The sequence below is a fragment of the Phasianus colchicus genome, chromosome 7 (genome assembly GCF_987193195.1).
Source record: "Phasianus colchicus chromosome 7, bPhaCol1.hap1.1, whole genome shotgun sequence".
Lineage (NCBI taxonomy): Eukaryota > Metazoa > Chordata > Aves > Galliformes > Phasianidae > Phasianus > Phasianus colchicus.
In genome coordinates this window covers 35,157,518-35,179,654 of record NC_143442.1, presented here as the reverse complement: position 1 = coordinate 35,179,654, position 22,137 = coordinate 35,157,518, and the positions used below count along the sequence as shown (strand labels likewise).

The 22,137-nt window shown below is 41.8% G+C and overlaps 1 protein-coding gene across 2 annotated transcripts in view; it reads right to left on the bottom strand.

Annotated features, from left to right (window-relative positions):
- Positions 1-572: 572 nt before the first annotated feature.
- Positions 573-22,137, bottom strand: part of TRPM8 (transient receptor potential cation channel subfamily M member 8) — a 31,644-nt gene continuing 10,079 nt past the window's right edge. Inside the window, exons 9-25 of one of the 2 annotated variants that reach the window (XM_090144533.1) lie at positions 21,692-21,794; positions 20,989-21,128; positions 20,378-20,668; positions 20,020-20,115; positions 19,115-19,244; positions 16,999-17,144; positions 16,257-16,369; positions 15,047-15,263; positions 11,815-11,906; positions 10,693-10,834; positions 9,749-9,920; positions 9,136-9,313; positions 7,747-7,937; positions 5,412-5,511; positions 4,610-4,643; positions 3,245-3,325; positions 573-2,061 (exon numbers count right to left, since the gene is read on the bottom strand). In XM_090144533.1, the coding sequence (XP_090000659.1) occupies positions 3,275-3,325; positions 4,610-4,643; positions 5,412-5,511; positions 7,747-7,937; positions 9,136-9,313; positions 9,749-9,920; positions 10,693-10,834; positions 11,815-11,906; positions 15,047-15,263; positions 16,257-16,369; positions 16,999-17,144; positions 19,115-19,244; positions 20,020-20,115; positions 20,378-20,668; positions 20,989-21,128; positions 21,692-21,794 (2,196 nt within the window). In that variant the 3' untranslated portion in view covers positions 573-2,061; positions 3,245-3,274. Of the gene's footprint in view, positions 2,062-3,244; positions 3,326-4,609; positions 4,644-5,411; positions 5,512-7,746; positions 7,938-9,135; positions 9,314-9,748; positions 9,921-10,692; positions 10,835-11,814; positions 11,907-15,046; positions 15,264-16,256; positions 16,370-16,998; positions 17,145-19,114; positions 19,245-20,019; positions 20,116-20,377; positions 20,669-20,988; positions 21,129-21,691; positions 21,795-22,137 lie in introns of those variants that run through there. The other variant, XM_090144532.1, reaches the window with a different exon arrangement.

The window sequence follows — 22,137 nt, the reverse complement described above, 5'->3', positions numbered from 1 at the left end:
ATGAAACTGAGTTCCGTGGCAGCCCCATTCTTGCTGCAGGGTTCCATCCATCCATGCAAAGCCCACGCTCTTTCAGCCATGTCCTTCTCCTTTCTGCAAGGCAGGAGGGAGCCAGGCTCCTTCCTTCCTTCCCCTCCTCCTTCTGGAGGAGATCCCCACTCCTCCCAGTCCTCAGCTGAGGACTGCCAAGAGCAGGGAGCCATATCTGAAGGAAGCCAAGCTCAAGCCTTGAGTTGTCCAAGGATTCATTGCCACAAAGGAAAGGCACACACACACACACAAGGTGGAGAAGCAGGAATAGGTATCCCCAGCATTTTGTTCTTCCAGACTTTGTCTCGAAGTTACATTCACCATTTCACAAAGGAATAATTCACTATGAGTTCTGGCATGTATCCTGCAGGTTTTATAAATTAAAGTTACGTACAGAAAGCATATTTTTTTTTCACATCCTAGATACACAAACGTCAAACAAGAAATAATTTCTAGAAAGTAAAGATTTAATCATTTATGATGTGATTTACATACCACAGAGTGCTATGAAGGTCTTGCTGAGTTCTTCCTAATCCTTTTTACAGGAAAATACTGAAAGTATTTATATATATATAAATTAGGAACACTACTATTTGTAATGCTCTATACCCCAGGACAAAGCAGGGTGTAAGTAACATCAGGAAAGGTCAAGCAGCAAAAAATAACTAGTAACCCTTCATCACTTTTCCTTGGAAAACTGTTGCTTTTACAGAAAAAAACAGAGCAGCAGCTTCTGCAAACAATGAAGCAGGATGATCTGGAGTGTTTTCTGGTATGTAAGAAAAAGAGGTCCGACTTAAAGGTCTACCTGCAGAGTGCATGCATGTACTGGCCTCTTTGATCAGCTTTGCTGTACCTCAGTCAGCTGCATCTCAGAGGTATAGAAACATTCCCCCAAAACATCCATGCTTTGTCTCCTTCTGTTGCCCTGTTGTGCTTTTTTAGCCAGGCAGCAAATGGCTCTCTTTGCACTACATGGGTTGATTTGCCATAGGAAATGTTCTGCTTCCACTTCCCTAGCTGTATATGTCCTGCCTCAGATATTCTGCCTGACGCCCCTCAGACCAGCTGTATGGTAAAGCATATGGACTAAAGGTGCCATAGTGAGGTGAGGAAAAGTATCTAAGTCTTCAGAATCAAACCTACTGGGTGATTGTTCCTAGATGCTGGAGGTGAAGATGGATACATATTGCAAGGTAAATGAATGGCATTTGGAGTAGTTTCCCTACAGCTGGTAATGCGCCCAGTTAGATCACACAAATGCCACAGAAATCAGCTGCTATTTTAGAAAGAAAACAGCAAAAGCAGCCAGATCATAGAAGTATAACGAAATTTAAAGCTAGCCAACAATCTCTTCGCAACTTGAAATCCATAATGCAAACATGCTTGAAAGAAAAAACAAATTACAGCGCTCCAATCCCACCCATAAAAATAAGTAAGGATTACACACGAGGCTTTTCAGAAGTATTTCTGTATGAATTACATCCTTTCCAAGCAGGATTGTAACAACTGATTTTCTGCATTGATAGCTACACAGTTACAGGTAGAAGAGGGAAGTTCACGTGCAGTCCAAGGTAAGGCTGTTGGACCTGGGATGCCAGCATTACAGATTTCAGCAGACAGGCTGTACAATTAACAGGCTAGAGATGGCTACTACGTGAAGGAGAGGAATGGAGATTTATTAAGACAAGCAATTGGAAGCTAAAGGAAACCCACAAATAGATTCCTTCAAGTGAAATTCAAAAGCAGAGTGATTACAGCAGCAGCACTTGGAAGTAGGAGTGAATTTTAACAGAAGTTGATAAGAACTATCTTCTGTCATTGAATTTGTGGGAAAGCAAGGGAAAATGAGCTTGAGTAATTCAGGAGTTCTGACAGGAGAGAAACGGTCTTAACGTTTTACCATCATCATCCAACAAGGTGAAAGGGTTGTCTTGTTGAAAACAAAACTGAGACACTGACACTGTGGTGAGTTGGTGATTGTTTGCGTGGTGGTTACCTCCAGCTTTGAGATTCTTGGTGAACTGGAACCTGTGTGAGCAAAATAAAAATTTTAGAGTTGAGATTGCAGATTTGCCTTCACCCTCATGATGTCCACTTGGAATCTTGGATGTCTCGCACAATGCTTTGAATCAATGAACTCTCTGCATCACCTATCATCACAGAATCATTTGAGTTGGAAGGCACCCCTAAAGGCATCTGGTCCAACTCCCCTGCAGTGAGCAGGAACACCCACAGCTCCATCAGGTGCTCAGAGCCCCATCCAGCCTGACCTTGGGTGCCTCCAGGGATGGGGCATTCATCACATCTCTGTGCCAGTGCCTCACATAATATGTCTTTGCAGATGCTCACATCCAGGATGTCAGCTAGACATTTTAGTGGGCATAAGCTGGAAAGAGACTCCATCTTTTCAAGACACTGATTAGTAACAACAAGAGGTCTCTTCCACAAGCCCTGACGTAAACAGGTTGGAAGGCCTCCTCAGAGACCAGTTCCATCCACCATTCTGAAGACCAAATATACCTAAAACAATGTAGGCAGCTTTTAGCCAACTGGGTTTCGAAAGCTCCCAGAGCAGACTGCTTCATGGCATCACAAGTGATGCTGCTCAAAAACATTTCCTGTCACTTAACTTAGAACTGCCCTGCTGTGAATTAGGCCTGTTGTGTGTATGAAGAATGTGTGGTTTCCTTCCTCCTGCAGCTTTGATCTGAGCTAGCCCAGTTTTAAGCAGGGTTTGGATCAAAGTGTTCCTCCAACCACAAATATCCCATGATACTACAGCTGCTGAAGATAATGGTCATCTTCTCAGTTCTTTCCTAGGCTAATTAATTCCCTCCTTTCTAAATTATGCCATTAAGACCTCCAGTCACTCATCACTCAAACACTCTCCCAGCCACTCTATCATCATCCTTGAAGCTTAGTGCTAACCCTGGATGTTGTATGTATCTAATGTCCCAAACTGCAGCTAACTTTGATCTGAGCTGGTGCTGTTTGGGCAGCTTGGATGAGATGATCTCCAGAAGTCTGCTATTCTACAACCAAGAAAGCAGAATAAGCTACTTTAAACCTTGCCCAAAATTGTTAGAAACCACGGTAGGAAGTTATATTTTTAATTGATTAATTCTAGTTGGACTTCCAAAAGCACATTAATTTAATATCATGAATGCAGATAAATCATTCAAGTCACAGAATGGATTTAAAGAGGGCTTACCCTGCTCAGATAGCTGCTTTTCAGCCACATTCATTTGATTTTGCTGGAAATCTCTTTTAGGAGGCCTTTCAAATCTGAGAGCTTAAGAATTAAAAAAACAAGTCAATCTAACTCATTCCAGCAGATGATTGCAGCTCAGGTTGGTAGAAAGGGAACAGAAAAAGCGAGCAGTTTTAAGTACCTTTAAACAACATAGAACAAACATGCCCTAGAAAATGTCATACAACATCAGCAATAACGACCATAAAATCCCTAATCTGAACTCCTGCTTACCTGGCTACCCTGTGGGTGCCAGCCATTAGTTAGATAGCAGTAATTGACTGCTATTTGTATTCAATAGTCACACCATGGCAGCAAATGAAGCAGTGTTAATACTGCTTTTCACACAGAAGTAACGCTAATAAGTAATATGAGTTACAAGCAATTGCCTCGCAAAATATTATCTCAAATACAATAGTACTCGAAAAGACACTTCCAATTACAGTTCTCAGCTATTCAGTTAATGCAGTGAGCCCTAATACACATGTAATTTAGTTATTTAACAAGCAGGCATCACGACAGCTAAAAGCTCCAAACTATATCCCATCTCTATTTGCTCCTTCAAAGCAGAGATGGACGATCAATGTAATTTTGTGGACACACCAAATTGTGTTTTTTTTTTATATCCCTTTCCTTTACCACCTGCAATACAAATTTGCAGAGCTGCCAAGCCAAGGAATGGTTTCTAGCGCCACAGTTTAGGGAGAGTAAGATCTTATTCCTTTGGGAAGTCATTGGGATGTTTCAGGGGAAAAAAAAAACAACACAACACTTTGGAGAAATCATTCTCTCACATGCAGCTGCCTTCAAATTCTACAGCAATGCAGATGCACTGTCAGAGAAACAACAGCATAAAGGCCATCTTGAGCAGCCCCAGAGGTGGTATTCACTAGACAACCCTGACCAAAGCTTTTGGCAGAGATCCCTGTTGCAACCTGGCCTAGAGGCTGAACTTGACAGAAGATGTGTGTGAGAAGGGTATATTCTCTGTAATGCTGCTTCTTCCCATCAGTGTTTCATAAGGGTCGTATAAACAGCTGAATGCTGCAGTTTTGTGGATAGTTGGCTTTACTGCTGCCCATCCAATCGAGGGTACTGCAAAACACTTCTCCAGTGCTATGTAAGCATCTTTCTATTCATTTGCCAGCACAATAGGAAGCTGCATATAGAATCAAGGGTGCAAAGGAGCAGGTTAAAAAAGCACCATGAAAATGGGATATCCTGGTGGTAACAACACAGAATACAAATGATTCGTTTTCCAAGTGAGTCACTATCTGCTTTATCAGACACAGGCACATCCCCCAGAGCAGGATGGAACACAAGTACCTTTGCATCCAGTTGTCTAAATCGATGCACCATCCTGAAAACAGAAAGAGACACAGAAGAGAGGAATGAATCCAGATACTGAAGAAGTCTTGGCTAACCACCCCATCTACTCCTCACTGGCCAAAAAGTGTTTACCTATATTTAGTAAGCACTTATTGCAGCTACACACAAATTATTGTTAATGCTGCACTTTGACATCTTTCTTGTCAAGACTCTTCAAATTTAAAACATGAACTGCTGTTTTTAACACAGTTATTCAATGCTGAGTTCTTATGTGTAGACTTAGCATCTTCATAAATGGCAATATCCACAGCAGGGACAGAGAAGTATGGAAGGCTCTGTTTTTTCCCCACCTATTCTTATCAGCTCTTCCCTTACATTTGATTTAGGGATATTCTGAAGCTCTTGGAAGCTGGCTACAAAATTAAACCATCATACATAGCAGGTCATGTTTTCTAGCTGTTTTCTAGCTTCTAGCTTTATCTTTCCTCTTATACTATTAGTCTGAAAGTGCTGGGATTGATCCCCAAAATAATCAATGCATCACAATTTGGTAGTCTAAGCATTTTACCAACCAGCCAAATCAACTATTTCTGAAGCCAACTTGCAGCAAGTAATAGAGGGGGGGGGAAGGAAAAAAGAAGGAATCGTCTTATTAAAGAAAGAAAAGGCAACTCCATACTGGAGTTTATTTATCGAGTTCATACTGGGCTTATTCATACACACAACAGTTTGTAAAAATTTAGAGTGGCTGAAAACTAAAAATACTCAACAGAATGAAGACAAAGCAGGGTAGACATACTCTTCTGAGGTATCGCTGGCTTTGGTATTGATTTTGACAAGGTAATTTTCCTTCATGACAGCTTCCCATGACAGGGTTTCATTGTCTTCATTTTTTGAGCCTGGGGAACGTAGGTAAAAAAACAAAAATACAGAGAAAATACAACATTCAGTCCATTTGTCCCTACTGGCAAGATGCACAAAGGCTGGCTTAGTGCTTGCTATTACCTTCTCTGCATAGAGAACATTCACAGCCCTGCTTCCACCTCTGAGAACGTTCTGATAAACATGACCCTAATGCATCAGAGTGTATGCTCAGAATTGGTTAAAAACAGCAACAAAAACAAACAAAAGCCTCTCTGATTTTTTTTTGAGTCTTTGTTAGTGCTTTGTGAATCTGCACCCATTCCGCCAGGCATAGGAAAGTTGCTATGTGGGTGTCAACTTTCTGTTTGTATTCACTGCTTCTACGTTTTCCTATACTGGATTGTTAAGAATAACATCTGTTAGGAACATGTATAACCTACCATTCAATCCAAACATTTCAAAATGCTGTAATACTGACTCCTCTAAAAAGCATCTCCTGCTGATGCTGTGAATTAAAGAATGACAAAGAGCAAGACAAACTTGGAGGCATCAAAGTCCTCCAGGATAATATTTCTGCATTTTATCTTGTTCCAGCTGGATTAGCCCAAACCATATGGGTCTTAATAACGACAAAACTTAGCTAAGTTTTCCCCTTCAAAAGCCAGCATAAAGCCTGTATATCAATTACAGACACTCTTATCTGTTGGCAACTCCAGACCAACTGCAACTCTCTAAAGAAGCACCAGGGTTGATGTAACCTCAGAAGCAATTAATTCAGTCACAGAGGTGTGCAGCCAAGAGCCAGCAAATGATTTCAGCCCTGATTCCTCTACACAGCAAGTCAACTCAGTAGCGTGCTTTCTCCATGCAGTTCTCAGTTCCCATCGACGTGACAACTCAAGTGACATTCTGGCTTTAATTAATTCTTATATTTGCTGTCACTGCAAGATGCACAACTGCGCATCATCTGTGCAGAAATATCTGTTAAACAACCTTCCCAGAAAGGGAAGTGGACAGCCAAGACCATTTTAGTCAGCACTAAGGAATTTTATAGCCCTAAGATATATAGCCTTTGTCCTAATGAGGTAACAAATCCAGCCTGTGCTGCACGGCAAAAGTCAGGATGCTGATGGAGGGAAATAAGTCTGTCAATTAGCTCAACTTATCTCTCCTCTGCTTCTAAATGGCACTTAATTATTGAAGACATTCCACTAGTTGGGGGGAAAAAGCTTGTTAAAACAATTCATATCTGTGCTCTCTGATAAAGGAAATAAGGGGATTGCTAAGGGACTAAACCATTCCTCTGTTTTTCAGGTGGTTTGTCCACTTGTCCATGCCCAGAGGGCCAGGAAAGTCTCTGTAGTTCATTCAATCACACGCTAGCAGATGGAAGAGCCCATGAAGAAAACAGCTGTCTTTGCAACCAATGGCTGTGTCAGCTGGTAGATAGGAAGGGAAAAAGAAATTCCAGGAGGCAGAGTAGTAATTGGAGACTAAGGCCACCTCTTGTACAAGTTACCTCAATATTTAGAGTGTACCAAGTCAGGCATCAGTGCACTTGATGGGAACCGTGCAGGAGGAACGCCCTACCAGAAGCTGATCACAAAGTTTATTTTAATTTCTTTGTGCAGAACATGCAGATGGCTTTCAGCAGCTGCAGCCTCTGAATGAATTTATTCAGCGCTCTAACACAAAAAAAAACAAACAACTTTCAAAGCTAGCAAGTATCACAAGCATCCTAAAATGATACAAATAATTTGAAGACTTAATTGATTTATACACATTAATTCTGCCCCAGAAGACAGGAAAGCACTGGATAACTTCAGAGTACTCAAGTGGAGCAGGTACCATGGTAGAACTCAAAAGCTCTCTAACCAGACCAAACCCAAAGCTACCGAGGGACAGGGAGTAAGAATCACGACAAAAGCAACATTTTTGAAACCTCCTGTTAGAATTTTAGCATGTTAGCAGTATAATTTCCCATATCCCAGACAGAGCACAGCTTTGAGCTGAATGAAGATTAGAGTTGAGAAGAAGCTGAGGCTTTGGTTTGTATCTTATCAAAAAGGTCTCCAGTGGTTTTGCATTTGATGGAGAAGACAAATGAGCTGCCTTTCATCTCCACTCCATCCACCTCCTCGAGGTTCTACGCTGCCCTTGAGTATTTCCTGCCCAAAGTATGTGGTTTAAGCACAGCACATCATGAAAAAAAATTGCAACGCATCTGCCCCAGAGCTGACTTTCAAGGAGTAAGAAACAGTCCTACTCACAACAAATAGATGGCTCTTTACTTTCATTCTTACAGCAGCATTTAAAACATTTCCTCATCACCATGAATATGTAGGCAAAGATGACAAAAGGGAAGGGGATGGTCAAGCGACTGCAGTATTCCTGGACCAAGAAGTAACGCTGGAATTTCCACACCTGGTCGTTGTTCTCTTGCACTGATCCAACAGTGTAACTGACAGGAAAAGAAGGAGAAAAAAACACAGATGTCGTTAGCTATTCACCAAGGAACAATATTTCTCTATTGTAGTAGGACGTGTTTTTGTAAGGTCATCCTGGAGCCAGTCATTTTCACTGGTCAGAAGGCTACTGAGTTTGTGTAATCCTTTTCTGAGCAATCTGAAAATGTATGGAACCAAGACAGCAGAGGAAAAAAAAAAAAAAAAAAAAGGATGAAGTCAAAAATAAACTCAAAAATTAGAAAAAGGGAGAAAATACTCCACACGTTTTCACTACCTTAGCTCTAGGCAATTTTCTTTCAGTCTAAACACATGAAACACATGAGAACAGAATGCTTCACTGCAAGATACTACATCTCATTAATTCACCAGCTAACATATTTTTCTAAGCAAAAACATAAAAATAAAATAGGTCACAAAAAAAAAAAAAAAAGCTATTCAAGTTTTTGTAGAGATATTAATGAGAGCTTTTGGCATGGATCAGACCTACTGTATTCAAATACTGCATGATCCCAACACAGCCAAAGCCACAACAGCAAACAATTCACAGAGTGCCTGAACTTCTGTTGTTGTCATTAAATGGTAAGTGGGTGTTGAGATCATCATGGACCCTTCCATGAGATAACGTAGGACCTTAACTGGCAAGTGTGCTGGTGCAAATTATCTGTTTTTTTTTTACGTGATAAATGCAATCCCAAATTTCAGAAGTATCAGTAATGTTAGACCACGTGGATGAGTTATTACAGCAGCCTTTTTATGATAATAAAGATGTGGTTTTATTAACTGGAAGCGCTGTGTGATGTGTGAGGAGTGCCTGAGGTCCCTTGGTTTGTTCAGCCTGGAGCAGAAGAGGCTGAGGAGAGGCTTCATGGTGGCCCCCTCCAGCTGGTGATTACTGAGAGCTGTTTAATAGTTTGCAGATGACACCGAGTTATTAGGAAGTGTTGATCTGCCTGGGGGTAGCAAGGCCCTACAGAGGGATCTGGAAGGCTGGATCAATGGGCTGAAACCAATGAGATGAGGTTCAACAAGTGCTGGATCCCACAGACAACCCACAGACTACTCCCACATCTGCAAATGAGACATGCACTCTCCAAGGCACGGCTTCCTGCCACTTTCCAGGACTTTATTCCCTTTCTCAAAGAGAGACTGATACAGTGACCGCAAGCAAATGATCACTCCTTTACTACGTACCCAAACATGGCCACGAGTAGGTTCACAAGGAGGATGTTAGTTGAGAGCATGTATATGCACACAAGGGGAATAGTGATCCACTCTGGGAAGCGAGGTTGGTTGTTGGCATCCAGTTCCACGCACAAGGGCTTGGACTCATTCCCAGAAAAGGTGCAGCGGTCAAAGTTGTAGGTGGTACCTCAAAGGGCAAGAGAGGAGAGCAAACAGTGAAACTTCTCCCTCTCTTTCTGTTGGTCCAGCCCCAGATATTGTGGCTGAACACAACACGTGTTGTGTCCTCTCAAACATAAAAATGTTGCTCTTTGGAGAAAAGGGGACAAAAGGGCAGATGCTGTGCTACAGATATAGACAGGTACTTTGGCTATCTAGGCAGAAAAGAAGGCTGGCACTTACAGACATACGTGGTATCAGGGAAGAACTGAACAGATGGAAATTATTAGACATGGAATTAATTTCTCAAGGTAGGCCTTGTTTCAAAGGCCTTCGCCTGGGAAACCAGTCAGCTGCTGACCCCCTGAAGACCACAGATGACAGAATTCCTCTCCCACACAAACAATGGACTGGACAACCACTGAAAGGACAGAACTTTCCACCAACCACAGAAGATAGCTACCATCAACATCATCGGGGTACTGGCCGAACATAGCCAGGTATGGCTCATAGATGACCGATCGAAATATCCACTCCCAGCGGTGCTCATTCTTCCTCAGGATGCCTTGCCTGGCCACACCAAAGGCCACCATCCACACAGCAAAGAGGAAGAGGAAGAAGAAGACATCTATCATCTGAAAAAGGACAACAAGCAAATGCGTCGGCGTCCCACATTTCATTTTGCTCCCTGATGATGTGAGAGTGGAGAGCACGTATCAGAAAAGTCTACGAGGTCAGCATCATCTTCATGCAAATTTACAGCCACCAACAGAAATAACTGACTATTCCCACGAGAGAACTTCAAAAACGTTTACAAAACTATGAAAACAAGAAATTTCAGAATACAGATTGGCCCACCATCATCAGACAGACTCCTTCCGCAAAAAACAGATCCGCATGTAAAAGCCATTTGTGGAACAATTACAGCAGTAAGCCTTGCAGCCAAGTGCCAGGTGAAAGCAGCCACCACTTCTGTAAATGCCAGCCCAGGTGCCTTAAGTCTGGCATTAATATTCCCAGCACTCCAGCTAGTGGTTTCATACATTTCCAGCTTTCAGTAGCAGACAGATATGGCAATATCCTAGTTAAGCCTTCCTGTTGTTGCAGACCAGCCTTCCTCCAGTGACTGAAATATGCCACTGAAACATTTGAAACACGTAAGACAAAAGCTACGAGGAAGAAACACTTCTCTTCTGTTCTTTAATCTGATCTTCTTTGAGTCTGAAATTCAATCTTGCACAGAGGAAAAGGCCTTGCTCTTAATTAGATCCTATTCAAATCTTAATTAATTCTGTTTAGCAGATTTAACAGAAGGAGTGAACTTGCTGCCATCAGCAGAACAGTGGTGATACGACACCTTGTCACACCATTTATTTAAACGCTCTTGAACAGCTGCCAGAATCTTACCATCCTCTGCAGCATAATAATTTTGGGTCCTAGATTCCTGCTAACGGTGAAAATATGGATCAGTCTCAGAGTAAAAACTATGTAGTCCAAACAGAAAATGACTCTCCCAGAATACCAACAGCTTTCATCAGATGAGTGAAGCCTGATGGAGACAAGCAAAAGAAAGCGAAGATGAGCATTGGGTAAAGCACACAAAAATTGTGTAAAAACACACTGGGACACTGAAATGGGGAGTGAAAAGTGAATAATGGAAAACAACACAGCTACCAGGGGTCTCAAGCCCCTTCTGACCCAGTCCCACTTGATATTAATCATCAAGCTTGTTAACTCCTGCTGTTTACACACATTCTCTCTTGGCTATATCACTGCTGTCTCCTGTCTCTTCCTAATATTAGCAGCAAGGTACCTTTAGGTAATCCCTAAGCCTCATCACAGTGCAACAACCACTGCTGCACTGAGGTAACAAGAACTAAGTTATAGCTGACTGAACAATTACAATACCATCAGATCTTTGTCATGGTTGTTAACCCACCCATTCATGTCAAGCAGCTTACGTGAACTGAGGACATTCTGTTACACCTCTGTAAGTAAAATTACAGTTCACTTAAACACAACATGCTACAGATCAGAGTCCAGTTTACCATACTAAATAGCCAATAACAGGAGCCAGGAAAAATCCCAAAGTACTTCTGATTATCTGGGACATTCGTCATTTTATCCTGAAAGTTTATTATGCTTTGTGTTGCCAGACTTGAAGGCACTGTCTTTAAATTTATGTCCATTTAAGCCATCTTCTTGGAAACACGCTTATGCAAATCCAGATTAAGAATGGTTGTTCCAATGGCCCAGAAAGACCTGAGTTTAGGGAAGTTGACTCTGATTCAAGGAAGACTCAACCCCCACTAAACGAAAGAGAAAATGTTTCATGCAGGTGCTCCTACGATCACCTTATTTTATTTCTTTAATTGATTTTCACAATTTAGAGTCAAGACTTTGTTGTATTTGTTGCCTTCATAAAGAACAGGGAGTTTCAGGAACATGTTTTCCAAAATCTCGTGACAAGTTGTAGTCAAAAGTTGGAAAGAAAGGGATGTCACAGGACGGCCACAAGATGCTACTCACCTGAGCACAATCCCTGCTATGAAGTAGAAGATTGCTAGGGTATCCATAACATTCCACAGATCTGAGAGATACTTACTGCCATTCATGTACCACTAGAATGGAAAAAGAGCAGAAAGTAACAGTCACACAGCACTGGCCAGTTACCTGAGGTGCTCATACACAAGTACTTCCTCCCCCCACCTCTCCCACTGGATGGGTAAATCTTCTGTCAATGCAACAGTAAGGTACGCTTCCTTGCCCAGGTAATACTTTGTAAGACACAACAGGTACACCAGATTGTTTCCAATTTACCCAAAAAGAGTTTTTTAGGAACCCAGCAATGCCAAAAACTACTGGCAACATGTTTTTTATTGCTTACATCTCAAGATTTCCTATGTCTAGAGCTCACCAACTTAATGCTCCTGCAGTGAGAGCACAGACACTGCACCACAATGTGGGTTCCTGTGCTCAGAGGACACAACCCAATCACATGAATGCTCCTGATGAAGGCTGAGACCAATGTGCTTAAGGATCACATGAATGAACACAAATGCACCTCGGGGAGCTTTTGAGTAAATCATAGTATGCTCCAGCAAACTGCTGCCAATTGGGTCAAAGGAGTCTTGTTTGACCTACCAGGGGCAGATGAAACAATGTGGGGAGGCAGGAGGGTCACTGCTTCGGGGCAACTGAAGTATTCAGGCTTCTCTTTCATCAGAGCTCATTCAGTAACCTGTCCCTAGCTACATGCATGTGCTTTAGAACAAAGATGCTGATGTAATTAATTCTTCTAACAACCAAACTCTCCAATTCTAAATTACAATGCTACTAAGAATCTCTACTGTTTCCCAGACTGAATGACTGGTAGTGCATCCTGGATTGAAAATGTGTGCAACCAACTTCTGGATTCAAGGCAGAGATAGTTTAAGCCACCAGTCCTGAGCTCTGATCATAAAAAAAAAATTCCATTACAAAGGCTCCACAGAATGTTAGCTCCATAACCTTATTCATGTTTGGAATGATCTGACTTGTGTAATCGACAAAATCAACTCCAACCCCCTAATTCACACGCAGTTGTTGAAAGTAGTTTCATGCAGTGGCAGAGGTTCAACAAGCACTTACAACGCTGCAGCCTATGTGGAGCGTAGTCTCCTGAGTCCTGGAAGATCATCAGCCCTTCATAAGGCAGAATTCTGACACTTGGTGGCTCATGCATTGCTAAAGATAGACAAGTATTTGGCAGCTAGCAGGTTGCAAGGCTCAAGATATTACCAGATACCATTTCAGCATCTTGGGACCTATACGTACCCCTTTCTTACTATTTAAGGTACCAAATGTTGAGTGGAGAGGGAGGACAGCAACCCTGTGACACTGGGTTGACTCTAAGAATTTCCGACACCAAACATAAGTTGCCTTGCTTTCAGTAAGGCAAAAAACCCAACAACTAGAAATGACAGTGAACTGGTGTTTTACACGATGCATAGGGTCCAAATGTCTTTCACAAAGAAATAAGCACAGTGCTGCCCTATAGCTGCGTTAAATGTAGCAGGCTTAAGCCTGACGCCTCCATCTACCCACTCACCTGGATGGAGGCTACGTTAGGAGGCAAAGAAGACAGCAGGAAGAGAACATTTCTAGTAGTTGGTACCTCCGTAGTCACATTACTCTTATCAAAGGACCAATTTTTTCCTCCATATGGTTATCTGATGGCAGCATCTACATTTGGACCACATGCAGCATTATTCTTACTTTTCCTTTGATGTGAAAGCAAAATCTGATACAAACCTATTTTTTAATTACTAAGGACACAGATAATATTTTGACAGCAGAATTGGACCCATACTTGTCCATTCTATCTCAGAGGAAGCTAGGAAGAAAGCATCCTGAGAAGCCAATAGGGCTGGGACACTGTTCTGCCTTCTGCTCCTTAGCAAAATAGCTTTGAAGTGAGAACATCAAGTTTAAATCCTCAATAATGTCTCTGTTTTAGCTGCCTCCACTCCGATAATCAAGCTGATACAGTCTGGCTGCTAGCTATTAAAAGAATCATTAGGATCTGAAGCTGTTCTACTGCTCGGGTTAGTGAGAAATAGTGGCATTGGGAGGAAAAAAGGTTTCTACCCCTAAGCCTTTCCCCTGGGTTTTTGCTGGGTACACAGAGGAAATGCACTGACAGGTCCAGAGACACCAGAACCTAAACCAGTAGAAACAAACACCATTGGTGCTTTCATTGTGACAGTCTTTTACTTTTGTCCCATTTTTCTTAGCAAGTAAAGCTGGCTTAAATAGGGTACTACCATGACTATTAAAAAGGAAAAAGGCTACATAGAAATTTAAGCATCGTAGCATCAACACTAAGTAAAGTCATTTAGGTTCATGAGAGAGATCTGGCTGGAGAGTGGTCTGATTCACACATCACTCAGAAGCTCTTGTTTGCTTCATAGGATGAGCAGAAAGCAGCTGTACACTGAAACCACACTGATGTTTCCAGCACCTTGCAATTCAGGTCCCCAAAATACTGAACTTGTTTGAAAACCAGTGTCTTCGTAGAGAGGCCAAACCACTGCACACAGGGGAAGGAAGAAAAAACAAACAAACCAAACTCATCTGGAATACTCATCTAACCCAGAAAGTATTTTCTGTTTAGTAGAAGCCAGAACTTCTTCAAAAAGGGAGTCCCCTTGCATGTAAAGCAGAAGAATATCATCTGTGGGTTGGCTATCAAGGCAATCCTGCACACTGTTCCCACACAACACCAGCACTAATATGAAGGCAGTCCTAGGCAGGCCTATATGTGACTAGCAAAAACAGTGAAGCCAAACAGAAATACATAATGATATGATGTTGCTCATAGCTCAAGAAAATAGATAAATAAATAAAGGAGGGGGAAGGGGGAATGTAGAGAAAAGAGGATGAGAATCATTTGATATACTGGTGCGTATCTAGGTCTATCTTCTGTTCAATCTAGCCTCCAAGTTCTCAACTGCTTTGGCAACCTCAATCAAGCATCTCCAGTGGCATCAACATAGCCACACAGCCCCAAAGCTGTGTGTAAAATAGCTCAATAGCCCACAAGCCTACAGCCATTGGGATGTAAATAGGAATCAAACATTGGACAGAACGTACAACCCAGGAAGAACTCTATAACTTTGAAGCAGACAGCACTGCCTTAAGCTATGAGTGAGGGAGGAAACCGTCAAGACAAGGCTTTAAATCTAGCATTGAACATTTTTGGTTTTCAAGAGCTGCCTACTTGTCTCACTTCATCACAAAGCAGGATGAAGACCAGCACATAAAGGATGATCTCCAGGACGGTAGGTTCCTTCTGGAAATCCATGAGCAACACGTAGGCGAAGAGCAACAGGAAAACGATGTAGAAGATAACATTCCATGAGAAGACTACAAAGGGCGAGGTGAAGAACGACACATAATACAAGAAGAGTTTCTTACTCTTCTCCACAGGTTTTTTCCTGAGGAATTAAAAGAAGGAAAAGGTCTCAAAGCACAGCTTTCATGCCTGGAAATATTTGTGCTCTTTATCAAAGTGAAAATTAGAAAGCTTGCGATGTCTAGCACAGGATAGCACTGTCAAGGTAATCACAGAATCATTCAGGTTGGAAAAGACCTCTAAGATCCCCAAGTCCAACCCCAACCCACCCCACCATGCCCACATCCCTCAGTGCCACATCTCCATGGTTTGTGAACACCTCCAGGAACGGTGACCCTGGGCAGCTGTGCCACTGCAGCACTGCTCTTTCTGAGAATAAGTTGTTCCTAATATCCAATCTGAACCTCCCCTGCTGCAACTTCAGGCCATTACTTCTTGTCCTATTGCTGCTACCCAGCAGAAGAGGCCAACCCCACCTCACCACAACCTCTTTCCATGCAGTTATAGAGAGCAATGAGGGAGGTCACCTCCTGCTGGCTGCACTATTGCTGATACAAGCCGGGATGGCACTGGCCTTCTTGGCCACCTGGGCACACTGCTGGCTTGTGGTCAGCTGGCTGTCAATTAGCATCCCCAGATCCTTTTCCTTCATAATGTTATTCTGCATTCACAGAATCACAGAATTGTAGGGGTTGGAAGGGATCTCCAAAGATCATCGAGTCCAACCCCCCTGCCAAAGCAGGTTCCCTGCACCAGGTAAAAGCCATTCACTGGCTTCAGGCACACAAAGTGTATTGGCACATCTTAACTCTAACTTAAATCAGAGTGAGGAAACAACCCGTCAAAAGCTTTTTCAGCCATTACATGTCTTTATATGACAGTAACTGAACACAGGGTATCCACAGAATTTGTGGAGGCTCCACTCTTGGTATTCAGTACTCAACTGGACACAATCCTGGGCAATTTGCTGTAGCAGGGGGATGATCTTGAGAGATCTTTACCAGCCTGAATTGCCCTCTGATTCTATGATTAATTGACTTGCTTTAATTCTGTTAATGAGAATCCAATTGATTACCTGAATGAAATGAAACCACAGCCTATTAAAGGGAAAAAGAATAGACACAGTATAATCTTCCAATTCTTAGTATCTCTTGAAATCTCTCCATACCACTGCTTGGAAAGGAAATTCTGCAGGGAAAAGGAAAATATTCTCATTTGTTTCAAGAACAACAAAATAACTTAGGAATGCTATCAGAGCACGTTTGATTTGGAAGAAAAAACCTTGAGATTTAAAACAAAATAACAATGATTTCTATATCAACAATACAGTAGCATCAGTAACAGTGTGCTGGTTCCTTAATCCAGTCATCCTTTAGTTTTATCTGACAGGGAATTGAATGTGAGCCTAAACAGGCCTTGAACTGATTTATGAGGCACTTTACACTAGGCAGTACATCCACACTGTGAGAGCACAGAAGTTGTGCCAAGGAAGAAACCACTTTGGGCAGACTTTATCATCAGGGTTTTGTTGTTATTTTTTAATGATTTACTGCTCTAAATAATCTTCCCCTCTCAACTTTGCATTTGTAGGCAATGCAGCCATTTCCAGGAGGGATGGAAGCCACAAGAAGGGATGCATTTCACAGCACTCCCATAGGTTCTGACTTCCATGAAGACAGTGCCTGAGCAGTAGAGTTTCCACAGGCTATTTATGTGGATGCAGCATTTTGACAGCAAGAATATTTGCTTTTCTTCCTAAGGTCACCCAGATCACAAGAGTTACAGCAATATGTGCACCACCTTTGCACTGATATTACCTGCACCCCTGGCTGTGCAATGAATTGCTGGTCTTTTGCTTCCACTGCTAGTTCCAGGCAATTGCTCCCTCCCCAGGCTTCACAGGAATAGGTCAGCAGCTGCTCAGCTAGGTTTTCATCATTGCTGTAGCACTCGGTGAACAGCTCTGGAGGAAAGAAGCAGGTCCATAAGGAGAGAAAGCACCTCTTCCAAGCCTCTCCCCCATTTGGAAACAGTTGTAGAGCTCAAAGAGCAGGAATTATCCTGTCCTGCAGCATTAACACTTGCTCATACAGCACTTGCTGCATACTTGCACATAGACTTTCCAGCACGATCACTCACACACTGAGCTCCAACATCAGACTCAGTTTTCCACCAACTGGGATGCAATTCCCCCTCACTGACTTAAAAAATGGAACGTTAAAGCATGCAGACCGAAGAGTTCTTTCCAAATTTTCAGCACGATAAAACAACGTGTGCATACACTTTACACATAATAGACTTGCACCTATTAAGCTTTCATGCAGAATTCGGGTTGGGATGAAAAACTGTAATATAAAGTCACCTTACACAGGGATGGTGTTAAGGTGAATTCTATACTAAAAACTGAGGAAGTGCTCCTCTCCAGCAATATATTTTCCTAGGTGTTTTTCAAACAGCTTTTAACCATAACTGCAAGGATACACACATACAGCAATACCTTCAGCTGGTGTTACCAGGTTCTGAAAACAGACTTCAGTGGTCATTTCTCTATATCAGACCCAAGAGACCCAGACACCTTTAAGAAAGTCTAAGCAGTTTTCACCTTGTGAAGCAGGAGACACTTTCTGGTAACAAGCAAGAAGTTTTGCAGATCTGATCTCCAGATCTGATGCACAGCAACGTTTGTATAACACGGGTTATTACACGTTAACCATCATCTAGTGTGATTTGTGGATATGACAGCAAACTGCTTGACAATGCAGTTACAGACCTACCATTTGTATAAGCACATCAGTCAAGAGAACAAGGCCATGACCTGTAATAAAGTCTTTGGAGGTAACAGTGTATTGTATTTTGCTCCAAGTTATGGTATGATGGGCCCTACCCCAACTATCTGACACCAATTAGCCTCTTTAAATAGGAAATACTCATTACTTCCAGCTCATGAGATGCAGGACTCAATTCTGGATCACTGACAACCCTTTTAACAGGAGAAACAAGAGGTCACAAAAAGAAAAATGACTGAGCTAGAATGCATTCTCAATGACTGACAGTATTGCTTTTCTTTTCAGAATAACAAAGGCTTATGATGTTGTTGCTAAGAATTCAGGAATTCAATATACTTTTTATCTGCAATTTATTCTCACTCCTACTTTGCAGTACTACTGCAAATTTGAGAGAGAACTCCTCTCAACCCAAACGTTACCAGCCCTCATGAAGAAAGTTTCTCTTACTCTACATTGTCCTTGCTATTTCAGCCTTGCCATTACAGCCAGGTAGCTTTTCTTCCTAAGGAAAGAAATTCTCCACAAAAAAAACCCATAATAATAATAATCCCTGAACACTCAGATTTGGAGGCAAGCTGTTCAGACAGAACACAGCTTCTAATGGGAACAGATGGTGTGGAAAACAGTTCTAAGCAGTGAAAATCACAAGGCTAATGGAACAGGTGGCCCAGAGAAGTTGTGGGTGCCTCATCATTAGAAGTGTTCAAAGTCAGGTTGGGCAGGGCTCTGAGCAACCTCATCTAGTGAAAGATAGTGTGGGATGGTTTGGGCTATATGATCTTCAAAGGTCCCTTCTCCAACCCAAACCATTCTATATTTCTATGATTTCATGTTGGATAACTAGTTTTCTAAATGAAGGTTTTTTTCTACCTCTTCCTGAAACGTCATACTCTTCTTTACAAATCAGGCTAGACTTCTGGGAAGTATTGAGGCAAACTGAATGAATTGCATTCCTCGCTTTCTGCTGAGGAAAATCAACATGGTTTTCATTCTGCATTATTTGCACAAAATTAAAACACTGTTAAGCAAGCACTGCTGTACATCAGATCTGGAGATTGCTAAAGCCAGTAACATTCAAAGAAATGGAACAGTTTCCTGATCTCTGACCCTTCTCTTAAATTTCTAAAGGGCTTAAGAAGGCACTTACCTACTGCTCTTGTCTCATACTCATTAGCAAGTTCCTCAGACTCACCAGCAGCATTTATATCATTCTTCACTTTTGCCATGCTTTTCAGGAGCTTGCTTGCCCCAAGAGCTGCCAAAGTACAACCTCTGGTCTGTGGAGAGAGAGTTAAGTCACTGAAACTCCTCTGAAGAGGGAAAGTGATATATTCTTTAAACATTATCCCCTCTTTTTGCAGCTGCTGTGTTCCCAGTCAAGACTGGCAAATGAAGACCTAGTTCCATGAAACAAATGGTAACTATCTCTGTACTGGGTTGGTAACAACTCTGTGACCAGTCTGAAAAGTTCTTTTATTTTTTTTAGTCAGATATCAGCTTTGCATCTCTGGCTGAAGATGCACAGAAGAGGGTCTGCTCTGCCAGGAACTACAATCCTGTACTCACAGTACACCCATCTGGACCAGTTGACTATGTTAGTATATTCCAGGGAGGAAGCACTCTGCTTTGGAGACACAGACCAATGTGAGCAGGAGCACCCGTTAGCTTTGCATGCATTAGCATCACATTTGCAGTCTGTGAATTATGCATTCGATGCAATTATATCTAAATGTCTAATCAAAGTTAGAAACAGGTTTCAATCAAATACCTGGAATCACAACACTTCCATATTGCAGAATGGGGAGCACTTAGCATTCGAGATTGAAAACAGGCAAGAAAATGTAGCTATATGTAAATGCTAGCTTGGACAGCTGACACGTATCTAGTATTATGGAAGGAAAGTATGAAATCCGTGCCCAAACACAAAATGGGTAACAGTAAACATACTTACTGGATCACCTTGCAATTATCTACCAGATATGGCCAACGACCCAAAGACGAGGAACATCACTGTGCTGTTCACAAACAGGAACTAAGAACAACTCAACTTACTTGTTCCCAGATGACTTTGGATAACTCTTTCTTGTTCTGAAGAACAGACCAGATGAACAGAGCTTGCAATGGATGCCTCGTGATAGGACACTCAGTCTGAAAAAAAAAAAAAAGAAAAAAAGCAACAATTCTTCAGACCAAAGCTCTGCAATAGAAATTATTATAACTCAACATCCAAATACATCCATCCATTTTGCTCATAGCAAAATGACCCCTACATGTATTTGTAAAACGGGACCACATGTTAAGTCTAAAATAAGGCTGAGACCGCTAAAAGTAAATCCTGCTATACTAGAAATAAAACATAACTTTTCTTTTTTCAGGGATGCAAAACGGAAAGAGATGGTGCATCACTTACTGAAAGATGTATCTCCAGCTCATGCTTGTTATTTTTATCATCTCTTTTGAGACCTCTTCGAAAGTCTTCAACCATCTTCCACACAAACGTGAGGAGCGCGTCATTATAGGAGTTCTTGGCGATCTGCAGGTTCTTGAACACCAAGCTGCTGAAGTTGTTGGTGTACAGCTCTCTAAGGACCTCTGTGGTAAGGAATTTCCTTAGATTCAGACCATTTTCCACAAAGAGACGAACAAATTTGGGCCTGTCTTTCACTAGGGCTGTGAACATGACATCCTGCAGGTCAGCAGACTAGGAAGAAATGGAAGAGTAAATATCAGGGGTCGTATGGGATGTGAAAAGCTTACCTAAGGGGACTGATACCTGTAGCTAACTGCCACATTTTTCCTTCAGGCTGGCACAATTTCATGAGAAACAGTTTTTCACATTGCACTTGTTGGATGGCCTTGAGTACTTTTGGCATGAGCCGTCTGTGATACCAGTGCAAGGAGGAAAAGGTGGTCTTAAGTATCCTCACAGAGGTGGGATGCTGAGACACTGGCTGCTGTTACCACGTCTCTCTTCCCCCTTCTCCCCTGGCCCATATCACTGTACTCAGAAACCATCTGTACCTCCCAGTTTCGGTCATTGGTGAAGATCTCATCACTGGCCAGGTCCAACTGGTTCCACTCCAGCAGCAGCTTCAGCTGCCCATTCCAGTTATCTCTGTTATGTTCATTGGTGCTGAAAGCTGCTGAGGAGGAACAATCCTCTAGGTAAAAGACCAGAGACAGAAGAGCTTCTTGGCATATTTATTCATCTCTGATTTCACACTCTACTCAACAAGAGCTCTATATCAAGCTTCTTTCCCCAGACTCATCTGTATCTTCCCGATTGGGTTTTAGAGGATTTCCAAAGCTTACAGACACACCTAGTACCTCATGCATGCATACCACATCTTCAGTTTCACACACCATGCAGAAATCGGGTACTATTTTGTTATTTTTATTATTTGTTTTATACTCATTTGTATCTTCAGTACTAATTTTAATAGGGAATTTCACAGGAGAAAATTAAACTAGCACAAATAAAACCAAATGCTAAAACCAAACCCATCTCCCCCAGGGACAGTTACTTCAAAAACGTTGCATGCAGAAGGACTGATGGTTTCCAGCTTCAGCATATCACTCAATTTATGAAAACACATTTGCACAGGGCAAAACCCCACTATTCAGAATCCCAGAGTAACCCATCTTTGTGCGCCTGTTTAAAAAGCAGCACACAAAAATACCACACACACACACAAAATGACAGAACAGAAAGACAATTACTTGCCTTTGTACAGAGCAAAAGAAATGGCATTGCTCACAATTTCATCTCCAGCTTCTTCTGTTTTGATAACTGTCAGTAAATGAGGGTTCTCAAGGACTTCTTTGATCTACGAAAAGAAGTTTCAACTCAAAGTAATCTAGAATGCTTAGCAGTTGATCTCCTAGAGCCTCTTTAAAAGAAATCTTCCATCACAATGTAGCCAACCTCCTTATCAGTCCTGTTTCCAAGTACAGTTAAAATTTACACAAGTCCAGACAGAAGCAGATGAGATTTAAGCTGCCAAAGTATAAGATTAGTTTTCCTCTGAATACAGCAAATATCCCAAAAAACACAGCATCAGAAATAAGAAACTACTCTTAGGTATGACCTACTGAATCTCTATCTGGAGCTTGCAAACAACTTACAATGGTACATACACTAAAAATGACTAATATTAAATAAAGAGGGGA